The sequence below is a fragment of the Pollachius pollachius genome (assembly GCF_949987615.1).
Source record: "Pollachius pollachius genome assembly, chromosome: 2".
Lineage (NCBI taxonomy): Eukaryota > Metazoa > Chordata > Actinopteri > Gadiformes > Gadidae > Pollachius > Pollachius pollachius.
The window spans coordinates 3,975,746-4,000,874 of NC_136935.1; the positions used below are offsets into that span (position 1 = coordinate 3,975,746).

The 25,129-nt window shown below is 45.7% G+C and overlaps 1 protein-coding gene across 15 annotated transcripts in view; it reads left to right on the top strand.

Moving 5' to 3' along the window:
- The window catches only part of LOC307070611 (neurexin-1a-like), a 230,385-nt gene that overhangs the window by 198,495 nt on the left and 6,761 nt on the right, over positions 1 to 25,129 (top strand). For 12 of the 15 annotated variants that reach the window (XM_079729140.1, XM_079729149.1, XM_079729151.1 and 9 more), the window contains one exon: positions 16,769 to 16,856. In XM_079729140.1, coding sequence (XP_079585266.1) covers positions 16,769 to 16,856 — 88 coding nt within the window. The remainder of the gene's footprint in view (positions 1 to 16,768; positions 16,857 to 25,129) is intronic. The other 3 variants (XM_079729147.1, XM_079729145.1, XM_079729146.1) reach the window with 1 other exon arrangement.

The following is a 25,129-nucleotide window of genomic DNA, read 5'->3' on the forward strand; positions in this document are numbered from 1 at the left end:
CTATGGGTCTCACTGTACTATCTCTCAGTCTAATACTCACCCCCCCCCCCCCCCCCCCCATCTCATTCCGGGTATCCGTGCAATGCCGAGATGATATAAAGCCACTGTGAAATGATACAATCACCTTTATTGATCCAGCCAATGGTTCTCATTGAGACTCAGCATGCTGCTTAAACCGTAAACAGAGCATCTAAAGCAAGCAAAAAAAAGGACCCAGCGCCCTGTAATTAAATCCCCTGTCGGATTGTGGTGGCAGAAGAATTTGGCAGAAACCAAAATAAAGAGACTCTGATCAGTAGCAGACAAAAAAGATAAAAACATCACGTATCATTATTATCAAAATATAATAGAAGGATAATTATGTAGTCATTGAGTCATTGCATCATTTGCTAAAATAATTTGCTTATTTTTTTACTCTAGCTAGATAGCAATGAAGTCCAAAAACTAGACCTAGGCCATAGTAGTAAATGTAAATGAACAGACTCTCTGCGAGAGTCCGAATAGATTCAAAGTCTGCAATACAGACATTTTGAGGAAGTCAAATGGGGACGAATCAATGCCACCATTTACCCGCAGCTAAAGTGTGGGAGGAACAGCTCACTGTAGGTTCTGGTGTTCTGCTGGTCTAGACTAATATATACTAATTCACTTAATTAGTTAGCTCTGTTTGATGTGAGATGACAGCAATCCCAAACAATGAACCCGTTCCACTCTTTTAAATCCATAGGCGTACAAGGAAAACTATTGCACGACTGTCGAGTCTAAAATGAATATTAAGTTGCCCAAGACCAAGATTTAAAAATAATTTGTGCGTATATCCTGGGTGGTTGTGACACTAAGTGCCTTCTGCAGTGCACATATTATCAATCACTGCAAAAATAAATAATCTTACAATAACCCTGTCAGTATAATTACCTATCGGCTATCACATTGTCCACTCTGATAAAGTGAGTAAAAAATGAGACCATGTAGTAGTTTTCAACTATAACATGTAAACATAACTATTGTCTGTCAAACAATCAGATTCTTTCCAATCCTCCCCTTTCTTTTTAACAAAGGGAACAAAGTTGAGAGGAGAAAGCCTTTCTCCCCGATGTTTTGCCCCTTAGGATGGTATCAGAAAAAAAAGTGGAGTCCGGCTCCAGTCAGTGTATTAGAAGTGTTCCATGAAGCAAGACCGGAGCGGTAGACTGTGTACTGCTGTGTTGAGACTGTTTACCTCATTACCAAATTCTAATTTACCCTCATTACCCAAGGGCTGCGTGGAAAAACCTTTAGTGCCCCCGAAGTTACCCCTCCCGTTACCTTAGGAAAAACAGGGAGATCAAAGATGCAATTCCCCCTCAGCCTTTGGCATTTATTTTATTTGCATTAATTTCATCCAATAATGTCGTACGCAGCAATATTCCTGCTTTATGGTTTATGTAGCAGCGAATGAGAGACGTATTTTAATGGCGGCTGAGCCTTCGTTCTCAGGCACCTCTTAAGCATCCTCATGCATGAATTTGTTAAAACCGTGGTCATTGAGAAGGCCTTGGCAAATGTTTAATACTATTGTCATGCTTTTTAAACCGCTTGGTGACCACTCATCCCTCACTGATAGGCACATTATCCGTAGAGAACACATTTCCCTCATCTAGAGGGGAAAAAATATTAATCAGCGAAATTGTTAATAAGCAGTGATTAGGTTGCCTCAGTGTCATGACATTCAGCTCTCGATGCAGCACGAGGCTAGGTAATACGTGTCGGAATTGGTAGCGAACACTTGCCTCGTTCCAGACTTCCCTGAGATAGTCTTAAGGCGTCCTGCCCTTTCGAGTTCACCTTTTGTTGTTGGTTAAGCTTGCATCCCCTGCTTTCATTCAGGGTGATCACTGGCTATATTGGTCTGAGTGCCTTGCCTTAATGAAGTGTCAGCTCCCTGTAGCAGTGGCTGGTCTCATCCAATTAAATCCTAATGCACTTCCCTCTACCTTCACAACCAATGGGCCAATTGTACACAGTATGGGGTGTGTCTCATTTTCCCAGACTGATTTGTTTCCAGTCCAAACCCTTCTTGTCTCACCTGCGTTAGGTTTAGTTTTATGCCCCAAGTCGAGGGCATAATACACTTCTGCTTAGGTCAGAGAAGCACATTATACTCGTTGTTGTCAGGGCTTAGGCGGGGAAGTGAGCCCATAGGCAGAGATGGGACTCAGGGTAGGCCGGCGAGAGGAAGCTTTGCTGCATGAAAACAAGCAGGCAAAAACAAACAAGGGAACAACAAACAGGCAGGAACTAAGGAACCAAAATATATGGAACTCGGGTGATAAGAATGACTAATGACTACAGGTGACATACATAGCGCTTACCCCACAAAGCAGAAACAGGTAATGAGTGGGGTTGAGGCAGGATCGTTAGTTATTTTGATAGTGGCAGGCTACAATGCCAGTTGATGGGAAGTAGAAAAGGTTTCCTATGAGGCATTATACCAATGAAATACGGCACCTTGATGGTGTGATCTTTATTTGATTTCAATCTTTATTTGATTTCAATCAAATAAAGCAACAATTGGAATCAAAGTATTTTAGGTAATCCAATAGATTGCAAAGCTTTTGTTCATCTCAATATCCAATTGCGACTTCAATACGTTAACGTCACCTCAACCATAACGGAAATGATGTTAGTCCCTATAATGAAATCTTTCTAACGTTACCAATATCACACAAATATTATCCAATATTGTTCACAATAGCAAGGGATCGCAATAACCCAGTCATTCCATTTTAATGAGGAATAAAACAAACTTAAACGTCTGTGAAAGAGCACCTCAGAACAACGGCTAATATCCCTCGTTTTACGTCTGTAGGAGTCCTCAAACACTGGGAGAATGAGATTGAATATGATACCAAATGATGCTTAATCAAAACCACCCAAGCATGAGTGATTGTCTCCACTGGAGCTGCTAGCGTGCCTGGAACAAAAGAACCGGCTATCTGGGCAAGCCATCGCCAGCTCCAGACAGTGATCGATCCACACCTGCACTGCTGATTATCAAACCCCGGACCGGCTCACAGAGCGTATATAAATCCTCCCAGTGCTTATGGTGTGGGGCAGCAGTCGGCCATAGGCTCCGTCCACAGAGAGAACCTCCGACCCTGCGAGTGTTAGTATCGGCTATAGTATCAAGCAGGACGATTACACACCTTTGAGTTACACAAGGGCAGGAGCACCCCAGGGGAAAAGAGGTGCACGTGTGTGGCGGAAAAATGCAATTAAGCATTAGGCTGAACTTCTTCATAATATTTTCCCATTGAGGGAATCACTCTCGGGTTCACAAATTCCAAGACTATAATAAGGTTGAGATTCATTCAGGGACCCTGAATGAAAATAATAATTCTGAAACATTTTTCACGTTGGATGGATATTAAACATCCTCTACTATGATCTGAATTTTCCTTTCTGGAGAAAAAAAGATCAAGTAAGGTTGTGTGTCTAAGTGACAGTTTCATCTTTGTTGCATATGATATACTGGCAGTTGTTTACAACAGCAGTTTCATTAGCTGCTTCGAAGGAAGAAAACAAGTTGTCTGAAGTAAAACCCATCATTCAGAATCATTAATTCACTTATCTTGGTACATGAATAAAAATAAGCTAGCTTTGTGTATGTTTCCCTGGTTGTACTGGCTGTTACCTTGCAGTGCATTGTTTGTTCATTTGAATGAAGGTATTTGGATTTAGAGACAGTACTGGCATGTTAAGCTCTACTTCTCTATATATAGACCTTACAATACATTTTTTATACACGATTACCTTAACACAGAATGTTGAATTCCCGTTCCCTCGGTTGAAAACGGCGAAATGGTAAATTGCTGAATTGCTTCATTATATCTGTTTTCCCTTTTTGCTAATCTGCGATTTAGATTTGTTCTAATGGGAGTTTCTTGTCACATTCCTAACCAAGTGAAACGGGTCTCTTCAAGTCCTGGCCAGACCTAATTGTGAGATGGAAAGCAGACATACTTTTTTTTAATCATTTCCTCCACTCTGGTGGCTCACCAATTAGAACAAAGACGGACACATTCATAGCAAACAGAGGGGTTGCCACGGAAACACACAAAGAAAAGCCAATCTCGGCGGAGTCACAGATGAACAGGGGCGCTCATATAGACACGAGTTCTCTCGGGTTTTATCAACCTTGCCTCATCCCGCATGTTTAACCTGACAGAGGCTTGAGACATGAGAAGCCTCGGGGAAACTCTCAGCATGCAGCCCATAATTGGAGCTTCCTGTGCTGTGGCGGTTGTAGTAATAACAGTTGTAGTGGCCGTCAACTTTCACAGCCAACTTTTACCGACTAGCTTTCACACAATGCATCATCTTTCGAAAACACAAAAGTCTGTTTTCCTCCCCCCGCATGCCCCAGGCACTAACAAAGAATTAAGCCAGCAACGACCCCATATTAACCGATGACAGAGAGGGCAGGTTAGACGGGGGGAGAACGTCTATGTGTTGACGCACCGTGTGTCCTAATGGCCTCCGTCCCTGCCCACTGGGGTGAGTTGTGGGAGCTGCCGTAGCTGGGCCGCGACCCAGGCCGGGAGTGTGCGGGCCAGGGCCTGGTCACGGGCCATGCCCACCTAGTGCTGACAGATGGCACTGGAAGAAACGTTGCAGACCTGCGGCAGGAGGGCCTGCGGGGGCCGCTCACTCCCAGCGACCGACCGAATCCATCATCTCGGGCCTCATCTGGGGCCGCTATGAGAAGTGCCCTTCACGGGCCACGCGGTGGACACACACCCCTCCACGCCACATCACACTGCCCTCCACCTTGGCAGAGGTGAACACATGAACGACATCATGGGCTTTATATATTTCATGAAATTTGAAACGGCCGTTTTTTGGGGGCGAATTGCTTTCTGTCCAGGGCGCCCATTTGCTGAAGTAGTGCTGAATCCCAGAGCGGTTGTAAACAGTGGTTTCGAGCCAGCTGGTTCTTGTGCCGTTTGTCGAAATTACAGCGGCACAGAAGATGCTCTGTTTTCTGCTATTCCAGTGACAGAGTCGCTAATATAACGTTCCTGGCAGTTCTAGAGGCGATTAGGTCGGGTCCTTTCAGCACCGGCACGACTAACAGCCTGTTAAGGTGACACCGGGACACCGTCTTGAGGTTGTTGTAAAAGTGTCGCGGCCAGGTTGTTCGGGTTCAATCCCCAGGGATTACCTGCAGGCGGGGAAAGATGCCTCACCCCGACGCGCTCCTTAGTGACATCAGCGCACGTCACTTTGAATACAAATGTTCAGAGTGATGACTACCTACAGAGTAAAAATATACACATCCATATTCAGAGGGTTTGTAGAGACAACATTCCGTTCACGTTTGTGCTAGAGTTCACAGATTTAGTGATGTGAACAGCATGCCCCTAGAGGGCAGGAATCTGATTATGGTGATGTTCCGTGGCAGCCACAGACGACCTGGTCTGCTGTTCTAGGACAAAGCTGCTCTCTCCCCCCCCCCCCCCCCCCCCCCCCCCCCCCGCCCCCACTCTCCTTGTGTCATGTTTTTGCAAGCGTTGCGCATGGGATGGGAACCGGGGGCCCTGAGTACATTCATCTCATCCTGAGCTGCCATCTATATTAGGATGACAAATTTGTTGCTGTCATCGGATGAAGGACTGGGAGCTACATGTCAAGGCACAGGTAAAGTCACGGGGACAGTGATTTGTGGCAAGGCATAATCTGTCTTCTCTTTTCTCCCGCTCCTCGCATTCCCCGAACACACACACTAAAGGCGACAACAAAAACAGACGCGTGTGCATGTTCACGGAACGCTCGCTCGGAAGCATCGCAGAGACACACACACACAGTATTGCCAAAAAAAATGTAGTTTGGCTGAAGTTGGAGGAAAAAAGCCAACATGAGAGTGTACAGAGCTACACATCTTTAGCTTGTACCCCCATTGTATGTACCTTAGCATTAGGAGAGAGCTCCTGATGATGACAGGGGCAATACCTTGGTAATTGTTATTACTGTTGCATTGTGGCTGCTTCTGCCTCTTATAAGTGTATCACATTCATCCTGGGCTACTTCTATGCTCTCAGGCCAGATTACTACCCAGGCCAGCAACAGATATGCTCCGAGCTTCAGATTCCATTTCAGATTGCAAAGGAAACCCAGGGCTATCCATAGGAGGGGAGAATGCGTTAATGCAGACAGATTTCATTTATCCGCATTTCATTTCTAAGTGTGAAACCACAGATAAGGAGGTGTGACAAAGCAGCGGGCTATAATGTACTGGAGGAAAAGCAATGAAATTAGAGGGTCGGAGAAAAATAAATAAAGAATGAAACGACCGAGTGCGTGGGAGAGAGACGGAGGGTTGTTTGTCGCTCCCGATAATAGCAGACGCGGTGTTTAACCGTGTTTGACAAATTCAAAAATATCATATATTATTAAGTCTGCGTTCAATTAGAACAACGATGATCCAACAGCTAACAGGGAATGGGGGGGTGTTTGGATGGGGGGGGGGGGGGGGGAGGTTATCTGCCTTGCTCTTGGTTCTCTCTGTCTGCTTCTGTCCTTAGTTCCATGGCAGCGGGGTAATGCGCAGCACGGGATAATGCGCAGCGCGGCGAAAGTGCCCAGAGGGGTTGAATTCGCCTTCACACTGTTTATTTGTCTCGAGCGACAGCATTCTAGTCGCACAAGAGAACCGCCATAATATCTCCTTTATTAGCCTTGGTGCGCAGGTGGGTTAACCTTTAACACCGCCCTGGAGGGCAGAGAGAGGCGACCTCAGCCCTGCGGCGTCCAGAGAGATGGACGACGCCTTTTCTTCCTGCCCTCCCTCGTGACTCACCGGTAAACAGATGATGATGATCACGCCGCTCCACGGGTCCGCACTACCTTACGGACGCTCGCCGGCGAGGGGGTTTTATGGTGTGATCCAGATGCCTCGGACACCAGCCTTTCGAGTTTCACTTGTGACGTCATTTCCGGTCTCAGAGCGGTTATAGCGTTCCCGTTTGTCTTTGTGATTGTGTCATGAAATTGGCTAGTCGTTGTTTATTGTTAGCTACATTAGTTTCAAATCAGTTCGAAAACAAACAACACAACTTTACATTCTATTGCACACACATCAAGACCGTGCAATGCAAAAACAGGGGACCGGAATAAAGTAGCAATGTAATCAAGTGTGTTAGAGCATTTAAAATCGACATTAAAATGACCAACGTGGTGCAAATACAGACAAAATAAATCTCTTCACGGGCGCAGCCATTTCTGTTGAGAGCGTCATCACTGAACTCGGTATGCTCTCAGAATTCCGAGGGGGTCCGACCAAAAGGGGGCGTGCCTTCTTGAAATGCCCCAAGAAAGCTGGGAGTTTTCCCCACTTGCAACTCGGAAGGCTGGTGTCAGAGGCATTTGGAACGCACCGTTACAGACAGGGGTACGCGAGCGGCGCGGACGACTGGAAGTGAGGGTGGAAGAGGCGCGGAGTAACAGTGTCTACTAGAGTTTAGATTCTCTGCCCGAGCCCGAGCCCACCACTATCCTCGTCTGGGTCGGGCCGGGCCTTTGTGTTTTGTTTTGTTTTAATCATTGCTTTATTGGCCTAATCTGAGGAGGAATCTATGCCATGAACAGAAATATTATAGGCCTATATATATTTAGCTGAGTAGGCCTAAGTAACAAACGTGTACAAAGTTACACAAAGTAAAAAAATAAAAATAAAAACGACACACATGTTGCAGCTGACGTGTCTCCTCCACTCGCACGCATCCCGTGTATTAAAAAAAATGTCGGGTTGAAATCGGGCTCGGGCTCATAATTACAGTTAATGTGTCGGGCCGGGCCAGGCTCGGACAGAACGTGCACGAGCTCGGGTTGTTGTCGGGCTTGATTTTCTGGGCCCAATCTAAGCTCTAGTGTCCACAAAGCGGCCTTGAAGCTGCCCACATTAAAGGGGACGGCGCCCGTGATGACAGGCACGCGCGTCCCCCGAGAGGGAGAATTCTTAAAGAGGACGTGGGCATTTGTACTTCTTTTATTTACCCCTGACCCCGCGTGCGTACGCCCTCAGCGCGCCTCTCTACATCCCGTTCCGCCCCGTTTCCCCGTGTATTACAAGTATGCCCAGCCCGTTAATTAGGCTACACCTCTGCCGTGCGGAACGTACAACAGGTTCTGCACATAAGACCGCCCGCTGAATCTCCCGCGTATTGACGTATGACTTATCGTTCGGATGTGTCTCGACACTTTTAATGTTTTTTTATATTGGCAAACTCGAGTAATACTTTAAACAATCTATTCCGGTTTTGAAAAGATGAAGAAGAATGCGCAATGGGTGGAGGTGCTTTGCGCAGTGTATCTTAACATAACATATTCAAAGCCTATGCATGAATAAATCTGTTCATTTATTCATTTGTTTACTTATTCATTTGATACCCAAATTACGACACACTTCGACACACTTGAACAGGGCTATAATAGCTGTCACTCGGGTAAGTTTGGCTAGTGTTTCCTTATTGTCTCTGCTGTTTAATTTGTACTCTTGCGAGCAATGGTGTGTGTTGATTGTGTTAAGCATTACGTTACCTTGACTAAACCCCACCTGGTTCAGATCGTTTGTCTTGGTAACAGTTACATGGCAATTAAATGTGTTTTTACCAAAATAAATAGGCTTCAACAGACGACTCACACACCTCGGGAAGCGGTAACCGATCGAGCGAGTTCTCGCCGAGTTCAGTTTAGCGCCGCGCTAATTGTGGCTTTCAGAAAGAGACAGGGAGCAGGGTTTACCGCGCACGGCGTCGCCGAGGTGCGTCCGGAGCGGGCTGTGACACGACCACCACCGCGCGCGCGACAAGTTCCGCCTTCCGGCGTCTCGTTAAGAGTGCTGGCACAGTGCTGAAACAGACCCGGAGGACAGGAGATGTATGGCAAGATGAGAACGTGTGGGGGCTGTGAGTGCCCGAGACCATTCTTTTTTTAATGAAGCTGTGATGCCGCACAGCCCTGCGGTTTAGTGCGAACAGCAACAGCTGCTCCATTTTAAATAAGTCTTTCGCACTCTTTCTCTCTCTCTTTCGCACTTACTCTCTCTCTCCTGTTGTCTCTCTCTCTCTCCCACTCCCTCTCTCTTCTGTTCTCTTCTCTCTCTCTCTCTCTCTCTCTCTCTCTCTCTCTCTCTCTCTCTCTTACTCTCGTTCTCTCTCTTTCTCTCCTGTTTCTCTCTCCTGTTGTCTCTCTCTCCCACTCCCTCTCTCTTCTGTTCTCTCTCTCTCTCTCTCTCTCTCTCTCTCTCTCTCTCTTACTCTCGTTCTCTCTCTCTCTCCTGTTTCTCTCTTGTTGTCTCTCTCCCACTCCCTCTCTCTTCTGTTCTCCTTCTCTCTCTCTCTCTCTCTCTCTCTCTCTCTCTCTCTCTCTCTCTTTCTCTCGTTCGCTCTCTTTCTCTCCTGTTTCTCTCTCTTGTTGTCTCTCTCCCACTCCCTCTCTCTTCTGTTCTCCTTCTCTCTCTCTCTCTCTCTCTCTCTCTCTCTCTCTCTCTCTCTCTACTCTCGTTCTCTCTCTTTCTCTCGTTCGCTCTCTTTCTCTCCTGTTTCTCTCTCTTGTTGTCTCTCTCCCACTCCCTCTCTCTTCTGTTCTCCTTCTCTCTCTCTCTCTCTCTCTCTCTCTCTCTCTCTCTCTCTCTCTCTCTCTCTACTCTTTTTCTCTCTCTTTCTCTCCTGTTTCTCTCTCTTGTTGTCTTTCTCCCACTCCCTCTTTACTGGTTGACAAACTAAACAACCCGCCATAAGGGCGCTGTAGCCTTTGCTGTGTGCTCATCTCAAGTTAACCAGCTGCGCACAGCGCGAGGAAAACACAAAATATATAGCCGGCATTATTTCCAAATACGAGTTCTCTGTCCCTTGAGAAGGAATGTGAGCCTTTCTATTTTTCTGAAAAGAATGTCCTAGGGTTCTCAAAAGGACAGGAATATATATCTTTATTTCTTTCATCATGATCAGATTATTATTCATGACATTAGATAGGCAGTTGGGGACATGGGGGGTGGAAGCCCAGCACTGGGAACCCCTGCACTATCCCCTGATATTAAAAGTTAATATATTTCCACAAGGGAGCTAATTCTATTTGTCGCAATGCAATGTATTCTGCTCACACGATATTGGGAATTGCTGGTGCATAGGAGGGAGAGAGGGTGGTGGTGGTGGGTTGTATATCCACCCAGTTGGCTGGGTGGACCTGAGTGAAAAAGAAAATAAATTATTGCATTTAAATAGTTTAACGCATCAGCCGCACTAGAGCCATGAATAATTTTGTGCTTTTATAAACAGACAAATCGCTTGCTTTTATGTTTTGTATTGTGAGCGTGAATCGTAGTGTGACAAATTAAACCGGGAAGGCGCCCCCACAGATAAGTCCCCTAATGGGAATGACAGTGGCCCATTGTCGCACAGAGCAATATTAGCGCAGGGGTTAGTGCAATATTTCCCAAACTACTTTACCCCGGTCCGCCCTACCGCCCACGTATCCTCGTCTGTGGTTTTCACCACGACCACCGTGCGGTGTAATGAAAGCCTCCGCTCTTATGAGTAATATTTGAGGCAGTGCCGTACCCTCCAGCACCCTGGGGCCACCGGGCCGCTGGGGGCCATTGTCTCCACCGGGCTCAGACCGGGCCCCTACCGTCAGACTGTTCTACTCCCTTTGAGGACCACCAGCAAATTGTCCTCTCGCGGTGACAGCGCGACTGTGGCGGTTGTTCTCGCCTAATCCTGGAAGTCCCTGGGAGCGTCTTTGAGTCTTTGAACATGACGCCCATTATACAAATATATCACCTTTTGTTCCATCTCCAGGCGATGCTGGTGATAATGCTGTTTTCCCCTCCCCTCCCCCTTCCTCGCTGCTCCCTGCCTCCGCTCAGCACCAGAGTCCCAGGGTTTGTGAGTGCACGGTTCTGACAGCTACACGGAGCAGTAATGGCAAGAGTGTGTGGGCGAGGACCGAGGTATTACGCTAAGCTAGTCTCCCTGTCTTTTAGGCCCGCGCGCCTTCGTTATTCAGACGGAATCTGTTGAGCATCTGGGGCTAAATTATTCATCAACATCGACCTACTTGCGTGGCGCTAAGTTAGACACTTGGATGTCATCACAGCGGCGCGCTAGGAGATGCTAGCATCGGCGGGCGCCCGAGAGAGTCCGCCCCGGAGAAAATGGATACATGAGATGGGAGAGAATGAATTAGGGAGGCCGTTGCTATTTCTATATAGCCTTTTAATTATTGCGTTTAAAACGAGGCCCCCGAAAAAATAAACTGACCTGGAATTGAGTTTGAGTTTTAAACACCTCTCTAACAGGTGTGTTCAGATCATTAGCGGACTCAGTACAGACTAGGATCAAGACGTGTATGTATATATATATATATATATATATATATATATATATATATATATATATAAATATATATAAATATCTCTCTCTGTAGGTTGTTGTTGTGGTCTAGCCATCTATTCTGCTACCCCACTGTCAACCCGGGGCTCACTGCAACCTTAATGATGTGTTGTTGCTGCAGTGCTAAAGCCTTGGTCAACCAGCCCTGCCTAATTAGAGTGCAGCTTTCGTCCAGGACCGGACGCAAGCATGGCATTAAGCGCCCAAAAATCTATGGCACTGTGTGAAATGATGGCACATAGCGCCACGGACGAATAAAGATGTGTAAGGCAGGTATAAATACCCCAGCCGGGGATTTTCGGTAGCTTAGCGGTGTAGGGTTTAAGTGTTGCAATAAGTTATGTGTTGTCGATCCTAAAATAGCTGCAGGAATGAAATGTCCCCGTTTTTATGAGTGCAGGGGAGACCGTGGGAGATATTTGAGTTGCTTGATAAGGGAGTGGTGAGGTCTACGTGTTAGTTTTATGCAGCATGCAGTATGCATTTTATTTGTAACGATTAGTTATGTACAAATATGCATTTATATTATTTGTGTTAAAGGAATTGAGTTTAGATCATCTTTATGAATTATATATATAAATCGAATTAATCCTACAAGTGTATATAGACTTTTGTATTTGTTATGTATGTATAGTTGTAATTATTTTTATAGTCAGACATAAAGAAAATACCACCTCATTCAGGTATTTCTTTGAAGCCGTTCTTTGTTACGATTGTTATTTCGCCGTTTTTATTTTTTTGATATACTCGTTAGGTTTGCTGTGATAATGGACGACTGATAAATAACAAATGGAAAAGAAACGTACCAGTGTTTACCACAACTAAAGTACGCCAAGGGCAAGGCCCTGGCATGGTTCCATCCTGGAGGACACATAGGAGGGCACCCACTCACGCTGGGTTGTTTGAACAATGTCACAATACCAGTGTTTCCGCTGCAAGTGCACGTCTCTGGCCCAGATGCAGGGCAGAAACATTGGTATTTTTTAGGTTATTGAATCTATTTCACAGCAAATAACATACCCAAGCAGCACAGTTTTTTGCAAAACACAGAAGGAAAGTGCCAGAAGGAAAAAAAAGCTTTTTGGGGGAGAAGGCAAAAAAAAAAGAGACAAAAAACACACCTGAGAATTGAGCAAACAGCAGAAAGGCGAAGTCTCGGTGGAATACATTACAAGGACGTCAGGGGCATGTTTTAGATAAGAACCTTCAGATGCCTTCCGTGTCCTCCTGACTTTCAGTTTGTCTCCAAAGAGACATGTTGTGTTGCCAGGAAGCATTCATCAAATTAGACGGGGGGAGAAAACAGTGTAGAGGAAATAAACAGAACACAAAAGCTCACGGCTCTCCTCTGAGACCGGGGGGAGACAGGTTATCAGAGAAGGTGTCTATTTGTCTTCAGCATCAAAGATCGTAGAACTCTGCCTACTCCCCCCCAGAGAACGGCTCTCCTCTACGCCTTCTTCTTTGTGTCACGGGGAGTGGGGGGGGGAGACGGGGGGTCGACCGGATTACGAAATAAGAAATAAGTTTGTAAGTGTACTAGACGACAGTGGTAAGTACACAAGCACTTCTCTGTCCACCAAATGGTGGATTCGCAATGGCAGGCCCGTGGAAGGGAGGTGGCGGCGTGCGGGACTGTAAACAACGTGATGTATGGCTGCCCGGGACTGCTGACCGAGTTGGTCTGTAAAGAGCACATGCACACACCATGGCTTTTGCTCGGAAGTCTAATTAAGGCGCCGAAAAAGAAATCAATGGTGGAGATTGAAAACCGGTATGACAGTGCTTAAGGAAGTTCCCAGGCCTCGATTGGCTGAGTCAGGTTGAAATGTCTTGAGTTCAAACCCTTGAGGGTTCAATTTGTTCCTGAAGCAAGGTCAGCATCCAGCGTGTCTTCGGTGCACACAGCTGTACTCTCCCATGTCACGTAGAAAACAAAATATAATAGGATCGGAGCTCTTGCTATACACCCCCTTTCAGTGGGAGCATAAAACGAGAGCAGCCATTTATGGACACTTGGTCTTTATTGTCTTTTGTACGTGAAAGAAGGTTTGCTCAGAAATCGTCTGACGTTTTGGCACGATATTAAACATAGGCCTTTTGGCAACATATTCTGACTACAGATTAGAGTCTCTCTCTCTCTCTCTCTCTCTCTCTCTCTCTCTCTCTCTCTCTCTCTCTCTCTCTCTCTCTCTCTCTCTCATGCTAGCCAGCACAGGCTCTACCATGGATTACTGGCCTTGCAGTACATTTAGTACTTATTGCATCAGTCAATTAACCTGGGAGGGTTTGGTAAACCCACCATCGACTGTCTTTCTATGAAAACCAAGTATTAGGCGGGGGGATGGTTCACGTGACATTGAGGTGAAAATCATGACAAGCTTACTGTTACCTTGGATTCATATAGACCAGCTGATGGCATTTCAATGCCTATTTTGCCATCAAATTGATGCAACCTGTCAGAGTTTTCATCACAGCTGTTATATTGCCTCTTAAGCCCCCCTCGAATGTGAACACATGGAGTTGTCACAGCCAAAGACCGAGCCGGGCTTCGAGGAGGACACCATGAATCGGTAATGGTATTGGATTCCAACCAGGTCATGACCACATCAAAATGTTGACCTACACCCTAATCTATGCAGGCAGACGTCTGCCCACCAAAACACGTGTGTTCATTCAACACTATAGGAGATTTACTCCCACCTGAACCCACAGGAGCGGCCTTGGGTTCATCTTTTGTGAAAATAAATCAAAGAATGATTACAACGGCCATATAGTTTACAGGCAAAATTGTTATTGCACATAGCTCTAGTTGTTGGGAAATACTTTGTCCTTGAGGGGGAAAAAAAATCTCTCCTTCTTCGCGATGTCACCGCCAGTTCAAATGGTATTATATTTTAAACCGTGAAGCCTCAACAACAACAATGAAGAAAGCCGTTCTGGAGGGGATGACTATAACCACAAAGCGCATTTAACTTAAAGGACAAGGCTACCATACATTCACGCTTTCCTCATTTCTAACAAAAGGAACAATGCGTTTCAACTGTACACAAGCCACCCCCGTCTTGCAGTCGGTAAACATGTGGCGTGTGTGATCCAGTGTATCCTCAAAAGCACAATGAAAGGGCTAACGAAGAGAAGCGGCGTATTGATTCCTAAACACATCTTTGTTCAGCACACAGCCCTGCCTGCTTGTTGGAAGGTAGTTGGATGTCTGCTCCAACAAAGCTACCTGAATGCCTGCTGACCGTAAAGCAGGGCAGTGCTTGTGTGCACAGGGAAAATAATTGTTTCCGATGTCTTCGATAATTTGAATGGCTATGGCCCTAAGAATAACTTGGATTGATGCCGTCCATTTTGCTAACACTGAAATGATACCAAGCTATTACCAAAGTGTTTTGTATCTGCAGTTAAGAATGCCATTCCTCTTGAGTGCAAGCACTGCAGGTCTATTTATAGTTAATGCATTTATAGGGTTGGTTACTCTCTTTTTGTATCTCACCTTTTCAACATGCATTCCTAATAGCTTTGTCTCTGAGCTTTAGTTTGGCCTGAATCCAGTTTGGGGAAAGACTCAATAAATACACACACACACACACACACACACACACACACACACACACACACACACACACACACACACACACAGCAGCAACTATTCTTTGGGGAGTTAGCCTACATGTAGCACACATCAGACATAAATCTAAAAGCCTCGCTGACTGGGGGGGGGGGGCTGTGTGTGAGATGAAGATAGCGGGGATGGAAGACGGAGTGAAACTGAGAAAGAGGAGGAGGGACAGATAAAGACACTAGCAAAAGGGGAGTGGGTACAGAGGGAGAGTGAGAGCCATTGATTCACCTCTGCCAGGCGGTGCGCAGCGCCCGGATCTCCCGCCAGCAAAAACAAATCACAGGGCCGAAGTGATGGATGTGGCAGTCCCGGTTCTGGCTCTCCTGCCATCTGGACGGCCGACACTGTATATCAGCTTCATGCACAGCAAATTAAATTTACATTTGGACGGCTTCCCCGGGCCTCACCCAACTCAACGGATTTGGCGAGAGAGGACCCTTCCCTCCGCCCGTCACGACGAAGTGTAATGAGGTTGATCTATTATCTCCAGGTCTATTATGTAAAGATGATACGGGTCCATGTTCAGGATTTGGAAACAACGTTACAGCGGCAGTGGAATCACATTATGTGCCGGCAAATGGATGTAAAGTGAAATGACATAGCCGTTTTATTTTGCAAATCGATGGTTATCTAACTTTGCAGATTGTGTTCACATCTCGCTTGTCCTTCTTTAACGATGAGATTTATGCGACCTACCCCCTCGAAATGATTTGATTACTCAAGAGTGAGAAGGGAAAAGAGTGATCGTTATTCAACGCCGTAAAAAAAATACTGGCTCTTGGAGCAGATGCGAAAGACAAAAGTTGCAAGCGGCTGTTCTGCTAAGCATGCACAATACATGGGGACGCAAACCCAAGGCCTTAAGGGCCATTCTGCCAGGCTTAAATTAAATGACCTTTCATCATGTGGACTCGATCAAATAGCCTGCAGTGAGACCATTAGCGAGCATCGCATTCTAATGTTTCATACATTGCTCTTAGCTGCTGATGTGTTTTTGATCACCCTAATTCGTTTGGAGGGACGGTCGGGGAATCGTGTTTGGCCAGGTGGAGGACATGCATTGGTCTGGGAGTAGGATCAGAGCCATGAGCATTGAAACGCTGTCTGATCTCTGCGTCGGTGTGGCTGTTTTTCTTTTTATGTCCGTTTTAAAGCTTTCATGTGGTAAATGTCAGAGGAGTTTTTGCGATGACTTTTAACAATCGCGTTTAAAGAGCAATGCGAAGAGCCGGCGTCGTCGGCAGCACGCCCTCGTCTCTCCGACGAGCCCGGACGACGGTGGCACATTGAACCCCGAGCCGGCTGCACTGTGCCTCGGTAATCAAATCTAAGCGGTTTTTTTTCCGCAACGCTCATATTACCCAGAGTGCAACGTGGGGCCAGCTGACCCCCCAGCTCCGCTACACCAATCACGCGGTGCTGTGGGGGTGCGATGGTGTTGGCGGAGGCCACCCACCACCACCACCACCATGGCTTACTGATTCAATCCCACCCGGTTTGTTTTTTTGTCTCCAGGTTTTGATTCAAACCCCAACCCCATCTTATGCTTTTATTTTGTATTTTCGAAATTTCGATATTTTGACCGAAACTGAATTGACGGATTGAAAGAAAATTAAATAAATTAAGCAAATGCTCCGCGGTCGTCGCTTCGCCTCCCCCATCAGCTCCCCTCCTCACCTGACTCTCCCCCTCTCTCCCCCTCTAGACCACGGACGACCTGCTGGTGGCGTCAGCCGAGTGTCCGAGCGACGACGAGGACATTGATCCCTGTGAGCCGAGCTCAGGTGGGTTAGGTTAGTCATCTCTTTTCTTATTATTCTACGCCTCCACCTCCCCCTGGGTGTGTCATTGTGTCTCCCTGTGTGTGTGTGTGTGTGTGTGTGTGTGTGTGTGTGTCTGTGTGTGTGTGTGTGTGTGTGTGTGTGTGTATCCGTGCACATGTGCATGTTGGTGTGTGCGTGTCTGTCTGTCTGTCTCTCGGTCTGTCTCTCGGTCTGTCTGTCTAGCTGTCTGTCTGTCTGTCTGTCTGCGCGTGTGTGTGTGTGGTGTGTGTATCTGTCCACCCCCTATCTCTCCCTGCTGTCCTCACGTAGACGGACACATCACAAACCATGACCTCAGATTCATTTTCAATCGGTGCTTGTTGATGTTTATAGGTGCTTGTTTATGGCGGCAGTTGTCCGAGCCATCCGTAACAGTTGTTTTCCAAACTAAAGTGGTCCGCAAACTTCAAAATAAGTGAATTTATTTCTCTCTGGCCGAGGCCGATTAAGGCCTTCACAAAGTTGTTTCATGCAAGGGCTGCACGACATGAGGAAAACATGCAATATGCGATAACAATATTAGGTTGGTCCTCGATTGGCTCTGTGAGGCTGTTCACAAATGAGCTGCAATCTGATTGGACTAAACCCCAAGCATGGTTGTCTGAGCAGGAGACACCGTTTGACTACACAACAACATGACTTGTTGGCTTTCTTGAAGGGACAGCTGGAGCGTTTTCCGAACACCTTCAATTAGGTTTATTTCACAAGGCATAACACAACGATCTATGTTCAACAACCACCAAAGTTATGTTCTCCTTCGTTCGTTAGAAGCTGGTCTTTAAAGGTGAGCCATTGCAAGCCGTAAAAAGCTGTGAAAGGTCTGCCTCTTCTGACATCATATATACATGTCCAGCGCCACATCTAGGTGGACACGCCCGCTTGTTATGTCAGAAGAGGCAGATTATCACAACGGCTTGTAACGGCTAATCACACCCACACCTGGTGGTATGATATGTCACCTTTAAACCCATCACCTCCTTATCACCGCCGTGCTAAAACCGCGGAAGATCCACGAGCCAACGCTGACGCACGCTGTCGGCGAGCCGGTTTTGATGGCCGACCAGTCGACGATCAAAACCCCGCACGTCGCGGGCGTCCCTCGTTTAACGCCGACGGTAGCGGTTGTCAAGGTAACGTACAGGCTTTAATTATCAGGTTCCACACATCAGTCCAATTAACTCAGTCGATAAGTATATTGTGCGCCCAGAGAGGGTGTGGGCGGGCTTATTCTCCCTTATCCCCTGTCCCGTATCGGGTGTTGTTGTATAGCACCTGCATGGAGGATCCCCTGCTGGTGATTGCATTTGTACAACAAGCAGTTGGAGTTCTTCTCATATTTAATGAGCTTATTATTTTCGTGCTGTCTGCGGGGCTTCACAAACCCAGTGGGATAGATCATATCTCTTTGCACTTTATGCAAACCGAGTGGAGCAGCCCCTCTCCCGGGGAATTGTATTTGTTGGTTTTAAAGTTTTTCGTGGTGTACGAACAATCGTAGCGTAAACAATCCCTTCCCGAAAAAAAATGACCTGCGTTTTTTTTTGTTATTATGAAGTATTCAGTTACGGCGCCTTTATCCATGATATTACTAACCGTAAAGAATAGATGAGGCAATTATAAAACCTGTGGTCTACCTGAGATGAATAAAATAAGATGCATTCTGAAGGGACTGGAAAAAAAGAGAACGCAATTAAGTCCAGACTCTATCCATCCGTATCTGCTATTGATCAATACTTAGTGATAAAAGCTCAACTTTAATTGTGTGGCCCATTGCAGCAGCATCCAACTTTTCTCGTTCAACTGTGTGTGGCAGTGTTGTGGAAGACTTTATTCGTTCACAACGCCGGCCCTGAACACTACCCCAACACGCTGGCTCTCCCAGTGGTATCCCTCACAATGTTGTCAGCTAGCGCTGGGATTTGTGTTGTTGCTGTTGTTGCCATCTGACGTGAGTCGGCTAGAGTCCTGTCACGGGGCCGCAGGCATCAGAGCAGCCTCTTTGTCGCAGAGCAGCACGTATAAAGTAGTGCCGATTTACATATCGCCATTCAAGGTCACCCGCCATCAAGCGAGCGTCACGCTGAACACGGCAGTGGCGCAGTGTGATGCTAGGAGACGCTATCTCCCTCCTTCTGTGCTCATTTGAAGGGATTTGACACCGTGGAGCTGTAAGGCTCCCAGGGTGGCAGCTGTCTAACACCGTACCCTGATTAATATCTACAGTCAGGGTCACTCGCGCGCTCTGGCTCAGAACCCCCACCCCCCCCACAGCAGGGCTGAGCACGGCGAACCCGATCCACTCGGCATGCGATCCCACTGATAAAGGGACTACTTTCTCACATTACGGTCGGGTCATCGCTTTCCGTGCTACGGATAATACATCATTTTGAACTAAACGACTCCAGAATCTCTAGCTCTCTTGCTCCCTCTCTCTCTCACTCTCCCTCTTTCTTTCTCTCTCTCTCTCGCTGGATCCCTCTCTTACTCCCTCTTTCTCTCTCTTTCTCCCTCTCTCTCTCTCTCTCTCTCTCTCTCTCTCTCTCTCTTTCTCTCTCTCTCTCTCCCTCTTTCTTTCTCTCTCTCTCGCTCGATCCCTCTCTCTCTCTCTCTCTCTTTCTAACTCTCTCTCTCTCTCTCTCTCTCTCTCTCTCTCTCTCTCTCTTTCTTCACCGTTGGCCGTGTGTGGAAAGCCAAGCCCCACGTTCTCTCCGAGAGGTAATCCGGCAGTGGGGGACAGGGAGGTTTTAATATACGTACAAATAGAGAAAAATAACCACTGGATCCTACAGGGGCCCCGTGAACAGAATGAACTCCCAGGAAGGGCCCCGGGACCCAGTCGTCGATCACACTGTGAATTGCGAATATATATTTTTTGGCGGTATTCTTGGCCCGACCCCGGTCCACCGCAGGTGACATTGATCAGAGCAACTTGCTTATCGCGTCGCCTCGTTTCTCCGACCCCCGCGAAGCCTCTGTCAACAAGGGGGCGCCACACCAGTGGGGCTAATCTTCCAGCATGGCTCCAGATTAGATCAGGCTGCAGCAAATTCAATCCCCCCCCCACACACACCCCTTCCTCCCCCGCCTCAGCCTCCGTGGCGAACAGGAGCCGTCGCTGGTACACACCAGCCCGTGAGGCCGGTGTACGATCAGTAGCCAACCGTCACTTCACTACAGGGACGGCCACTGTGTGCGCGCAGGACATAACGCGTGTAGTGCTAATGTTCACCAGAAAATAGGAATAATTAAAGTAGAGAGGATGGTGGTGATGAGTCTCAAACTGGCAAAACCGGACATGGAAGGAAAAAAACGGTGGTGTAGAGAGGCAAAGAGACGTTGAACCCAGTACTTACCAACGACCAGTCAACCATGTACAGTACTATCTATTTAAAACGTGCAGTTCATTGAGTGTCCACAGTCTTGCTCTAAGACAAAGGGACATTATTTATTAAAATAGAGTACATGTGGCTTCTGAAAGCCCTTTCATTAATTGTTGTTGCTATACAACTTAGCATGTAGCATTGTAGCATGCCTTAACTCCCCGAACCTGCTTGTCTACTGAATTTTTCATTGGGATTTGGGTCTTCTTTGTTCATGGACTTGACCGAAGGGAGATAGGTAATATTCCTAATTCACTTTTGTCTTTGTCTCTTCTAAAGCCCCCTACTGTGTGACTGGCGTTTCACGTTAAGCATCGTAAGCCATGTTTTATTGCATGGCCATCCCTTATACTCAAAGCATTCTCTGGAGAAAAGCAACTGTATTGAAAGGCAATCCCTCAGGCTGACTACAATGCATTCATTTTCATTGTTAAAGCTGTCAAGAACTATTTGAAAAATAAATTTAATTTCAAAATGTTTCAAACCGCTTTTTAAAATATTCTCTTTGATCTTGCCTGACATTCAAGTAAATTATAGGTTTCTCCTTTTCCATTTATAATACCAGACTTCATGGAACCTTCTGAAATTTTAAGGAATTCTTTCAAATGGAAAAAATTGAGAAGTAGTAATGATATTAGAAATGCACAGAATCAAACGGCTTAATGAATTATGGACACAAATTAAAAAAGAATAAATTAATAATTAAAAAAAAAGGCAAACATAAATACAAAGACAAAATGTTAGGTCTACTTTCTAGGTTATTTTTTTATTCAGAGTTAATCATAAATTTGCATCCCAAAGACAGGACCCGTATCAGAAAGGTAAATAACCGCTGAAATGTAATGTTACAATTCCAAGATAATCTCTCCACCTTTGAAATAAGCCGGATCAGGAAGCCGTTTCAATTGCCCTGGGACCGGTCCGAGTTAATCATCTCTAATGTTCTGCCCACTGACATTAGAAATGTTTGTGTTTGACATTCCCCCCCTCTCCAACTAAAATATAATAATACATTATATGATGAGGAAATATTACAACAATGGAAATAAAAAAATCAAATGTTAAATCCTTGATTTAGCCCCCTTGGCAATGTAAGAAATGGTACTCAAAGCAGAGGAAAGTATAGTAATAAATAGTAATAGTGTTAAAATGATTGCTTTAAAAAGCGGGCCGGCGAGATTGATGAAAGGACAACAGCACTGGAGCTGTCTTAGTAGGTCACTGACCACATCTAATGGCTTATTAAATCATAGGGCCCAAACTGCAGCCTTCTCTCCGCGGTGCTTTCACTCGGTGCATACAGTATTCACTGCATGACGAAACACCCGGCTCAGTGGGGCTGTCAGCCTCAGAAAAGATTATATATATATAGATATATAAAGAAATAAATCAATATAATAATAATCTCTCTCTGGATTCCCATTGGAGTTCCATTAATCACAAAGTGTCGGGGAGTGATGCCCTGCAAGTGCTCTTTTGTCCAGATTGTCGATGCGATAATCTTATAATTGTAGGGTTGTTTTTTTTCAATTTCAGCAAGAAATATATGACTGAAGCTGTCTTTTAAAATAATAATCACAGATAAAATTGTGTGCCAAGAGAGAGAAAAAGGGATTCTACACTGAGGGTCCTCATATCACCAATTTAGTTTACTGATCCCAAAAATATTCATATTCTCAATATTTATTTTTATGCTACTGCAAATGTTATGCTGAGGTTGATAAGAGCACAGTGTGTCCGTTTAGCACTTGAAGTGAACCATGACCGGTTCTGCTTCAGAAAGAATAGACAAAGAACCCAGACTACTACATGCCGGTGGTGACCATACAGTGAAAATGATTCAGATGATTACATTTATGCCACAAATGTAACAATTGCTATGAAAGTAGACCGCCAACCCTTAAAACAAATTAATTTCTAAATGAATGAAAGGGAAATGGAATTTCTAATTATTAGATTTATCTCCTATTCAGAAACCAATTCAAATACCATTACAATTTAATTTGCCTTTCAGTGTGAGGTTGCATGTTTTCCCCATGTTCATGCTGGTTTAACTGGGAGGAAGACATGCAGTTCAAGCTAATTAGACTGGACAAAATTAGCCCATACGTGGGAATTGTTTGTCGATACCTAGCATCTTGCACAACAGGATGTTGGAGGCTGTCCATAGCCAGCAGAACGTGTGCCAGCAGTAGCATGTGGGCATAATTTAATTTTGAACCAAATAGTATTTAACCGAGTAATCCTTCAGTGAAAAATAAAATAATCAATGAATAAATTGAATGGCTACAAGCTCAAAGAGAGAACAAATTCAAACATTTCGAAATAAAAATAGCAGCAAAACACTTGCTATGCAAACTCAACCACTTCCACTGAGAGCTGTCTTGCGACTTACTCACGTCAGTGTTCCTCTTCTAACCTATGAGTGTGACAGTGGAGCGACTTGACGCTGTCACCAGGGCCGCCCACACACCAGTGCCTCACAAGTACTCTACGTGTTCTGGCCGCTATTAGCATCACTGGCATTGTGGCTGTGGCTGCTGCCTGCTAGCTAGCTAAAGGATGGTTGTGACAGCTGTCACGTTGAGAAACGTGCTGCCGGGTGCCTTATCCGGCCATAAAGGACAACGCTCAAGTCATGTAGGACCACCACACTGTAGTCTAAAGAGCCGATACTCCTAATCACGGCTGTAGGGTGGAAGTGTAGAATGTAACGCAACTAAATGTAATAAAAAATAATAATGTAAGAAAAATGCTAAATATATATAGCCTATATATGAAGATATATACTTATTTTACTCTGATATATATTAAATATATACATATATTTAAATAATGTTTATGATCCACCAAGACACTCAACCTTCACTGCAAAAATTAATTATACTATATATTTTTTATGTGTACCGTCAAATTCCTGCTCCTTATCTATTAGCCACCGTCGAGCGCTGAGCTGAAGGTCACAGAAGACATCACATCCCGGGCAGCTTGAGCTGCTTCATTACCTCAGACAGATGCCTACGCGTACCTTAAACAAGGCTTCCGTCCCCATACCTTACCCTTTCTCTCTGTGTCACCGACCTGCTCGCCCCCAACTGCAAATTAACAAACAAATGAACCTTTTCACTGGAGACAAATGAGGGGAAATAGTTTGTAAGAGGATCATTTATTCAAATCCCTGTCGGGGAGTAGGGCGGGGGCCTCTGAATGAAGGCCCTAAATGAAATACAGAATCACTTCAGGCATTACAAACTCCATTAAGAATATAGTCTCGCTGCGCCCATGCTAATATCTGTTAAGGGCAGAGCTTGTGTAACCAGGTAGACATAAAGGGAGGGACAGACCCACACACTTCCCAGAAACGTCCACAGAGATACTGAAAAGCAGAGGGACGGTGTCATTGCGACTCTATTTCAGGCGATGGAATGATATCGATATGGTAGGGACTTGATATTTGTATGTTATGATAATCCCTGCCCATTGCTTTCTCTTTCTGAGTCATAAAAACGAGAGATGTATCTCCACGGTGGAGCCAAGACTCCCAGGTGCATGGATCTGAAATGGGTCCTCCACCCAACCTATACTTACAGGGGTGGTTGAACGCCATAAAGGCTTGAGTCTCATTCAGATCCACCGACTGTACTTCCACTCGTCTATGCAATGGATAATTATAATTATGAGAAAAGCAAGATTCACACGCACAAATGCATAGATATAAATAGAGCCTGAGGCAGTGTGCTTACCAAATCTGTTTAGATGGTCGATATAATAAATAGCATTTTCCTCATCTTGATTCATATCAGAATGTTTATTGAAATATGTCCAATTTGCTGGTGGAGATTTCTGGTCTTTTTCGTTTGCAGGAACAAACCCCCGGCTTCGATTGTCCGTAGGAAAAAAACGCCCTATTTCAGGTTTTTCAGGTTAATCTCTCGGTAACGTCGTCCCAGCCGTTACCGCCGTTACTCTTAAGGGCCCCCCCCGGAACCCATTGTGTACCGGATAGCTGCTGCACAACAGCCGACCTGACTGACCTGTCCTCCTACAGCCGTTTACCTGTTTTGTTTTCTCACGTCCCTCCAGCTTCTCTTCTCCACGCCCCGGCCAAGTGCGTGAAAACGACACGAGCGGCATAAGACAGAAACACAAGCCCCGGTTGCTGCGGACGAGAGGAAAATCTTGATGAAATACAGTAATACAAGTCCCTTGCTTGGGTTGCGATTGAGAGCGAAAGGTTATTCCGCAGCCTCTCCCCACTGCAATCCTTCAAAAGTCAGCCTCCCCCTGAGTTTACTTCTGCCGCCTCTCAACTGCACCTCTGCTATGCTGTGCGAAAACCAGGCGCCACTTGAAGGTCATTTTCTACATGTCTAATTTTACCCTTGAGTAGAGAGCAAGCATTATTTTAAATACTTGTTTCAGGCACCATTTCTCCCTCGGTCTCTCTCTCAGTCCATCTCTGGCTGTTTATGTGCAGCCGTTCCGAGGTGGTGGAGGGGTGATGAAAGGACAGATGTTTGATTCCCTGAGGCCCCAACGGCGCTCTATGTGGAGTCGATGGGCCTTGTGTCGTTTGCTCTGTCGGTTCTTAATCAGGTGCACTAAAATTAAGTAAACAAGAGGCAAGATGGCCGGTTCAACCGTCAGCAGGACATTTTTGAAGTAGGCGCATTTCAGTGATCAGAAATCTATTGCGTGCAACATTTCAAATAAGGTTTCATTTTCTGTCCTCCTTAAAATATGTATGCACACAGACGTGCATGGGCGTCTTACTTTGGTGTCACTGCGCAAAAAAACTAGTCAGTGGTAAAAAGTAAAATTTCAGAAGTAAATGTGGTTTGCAGCCTTCTGTGAAAATAAAGT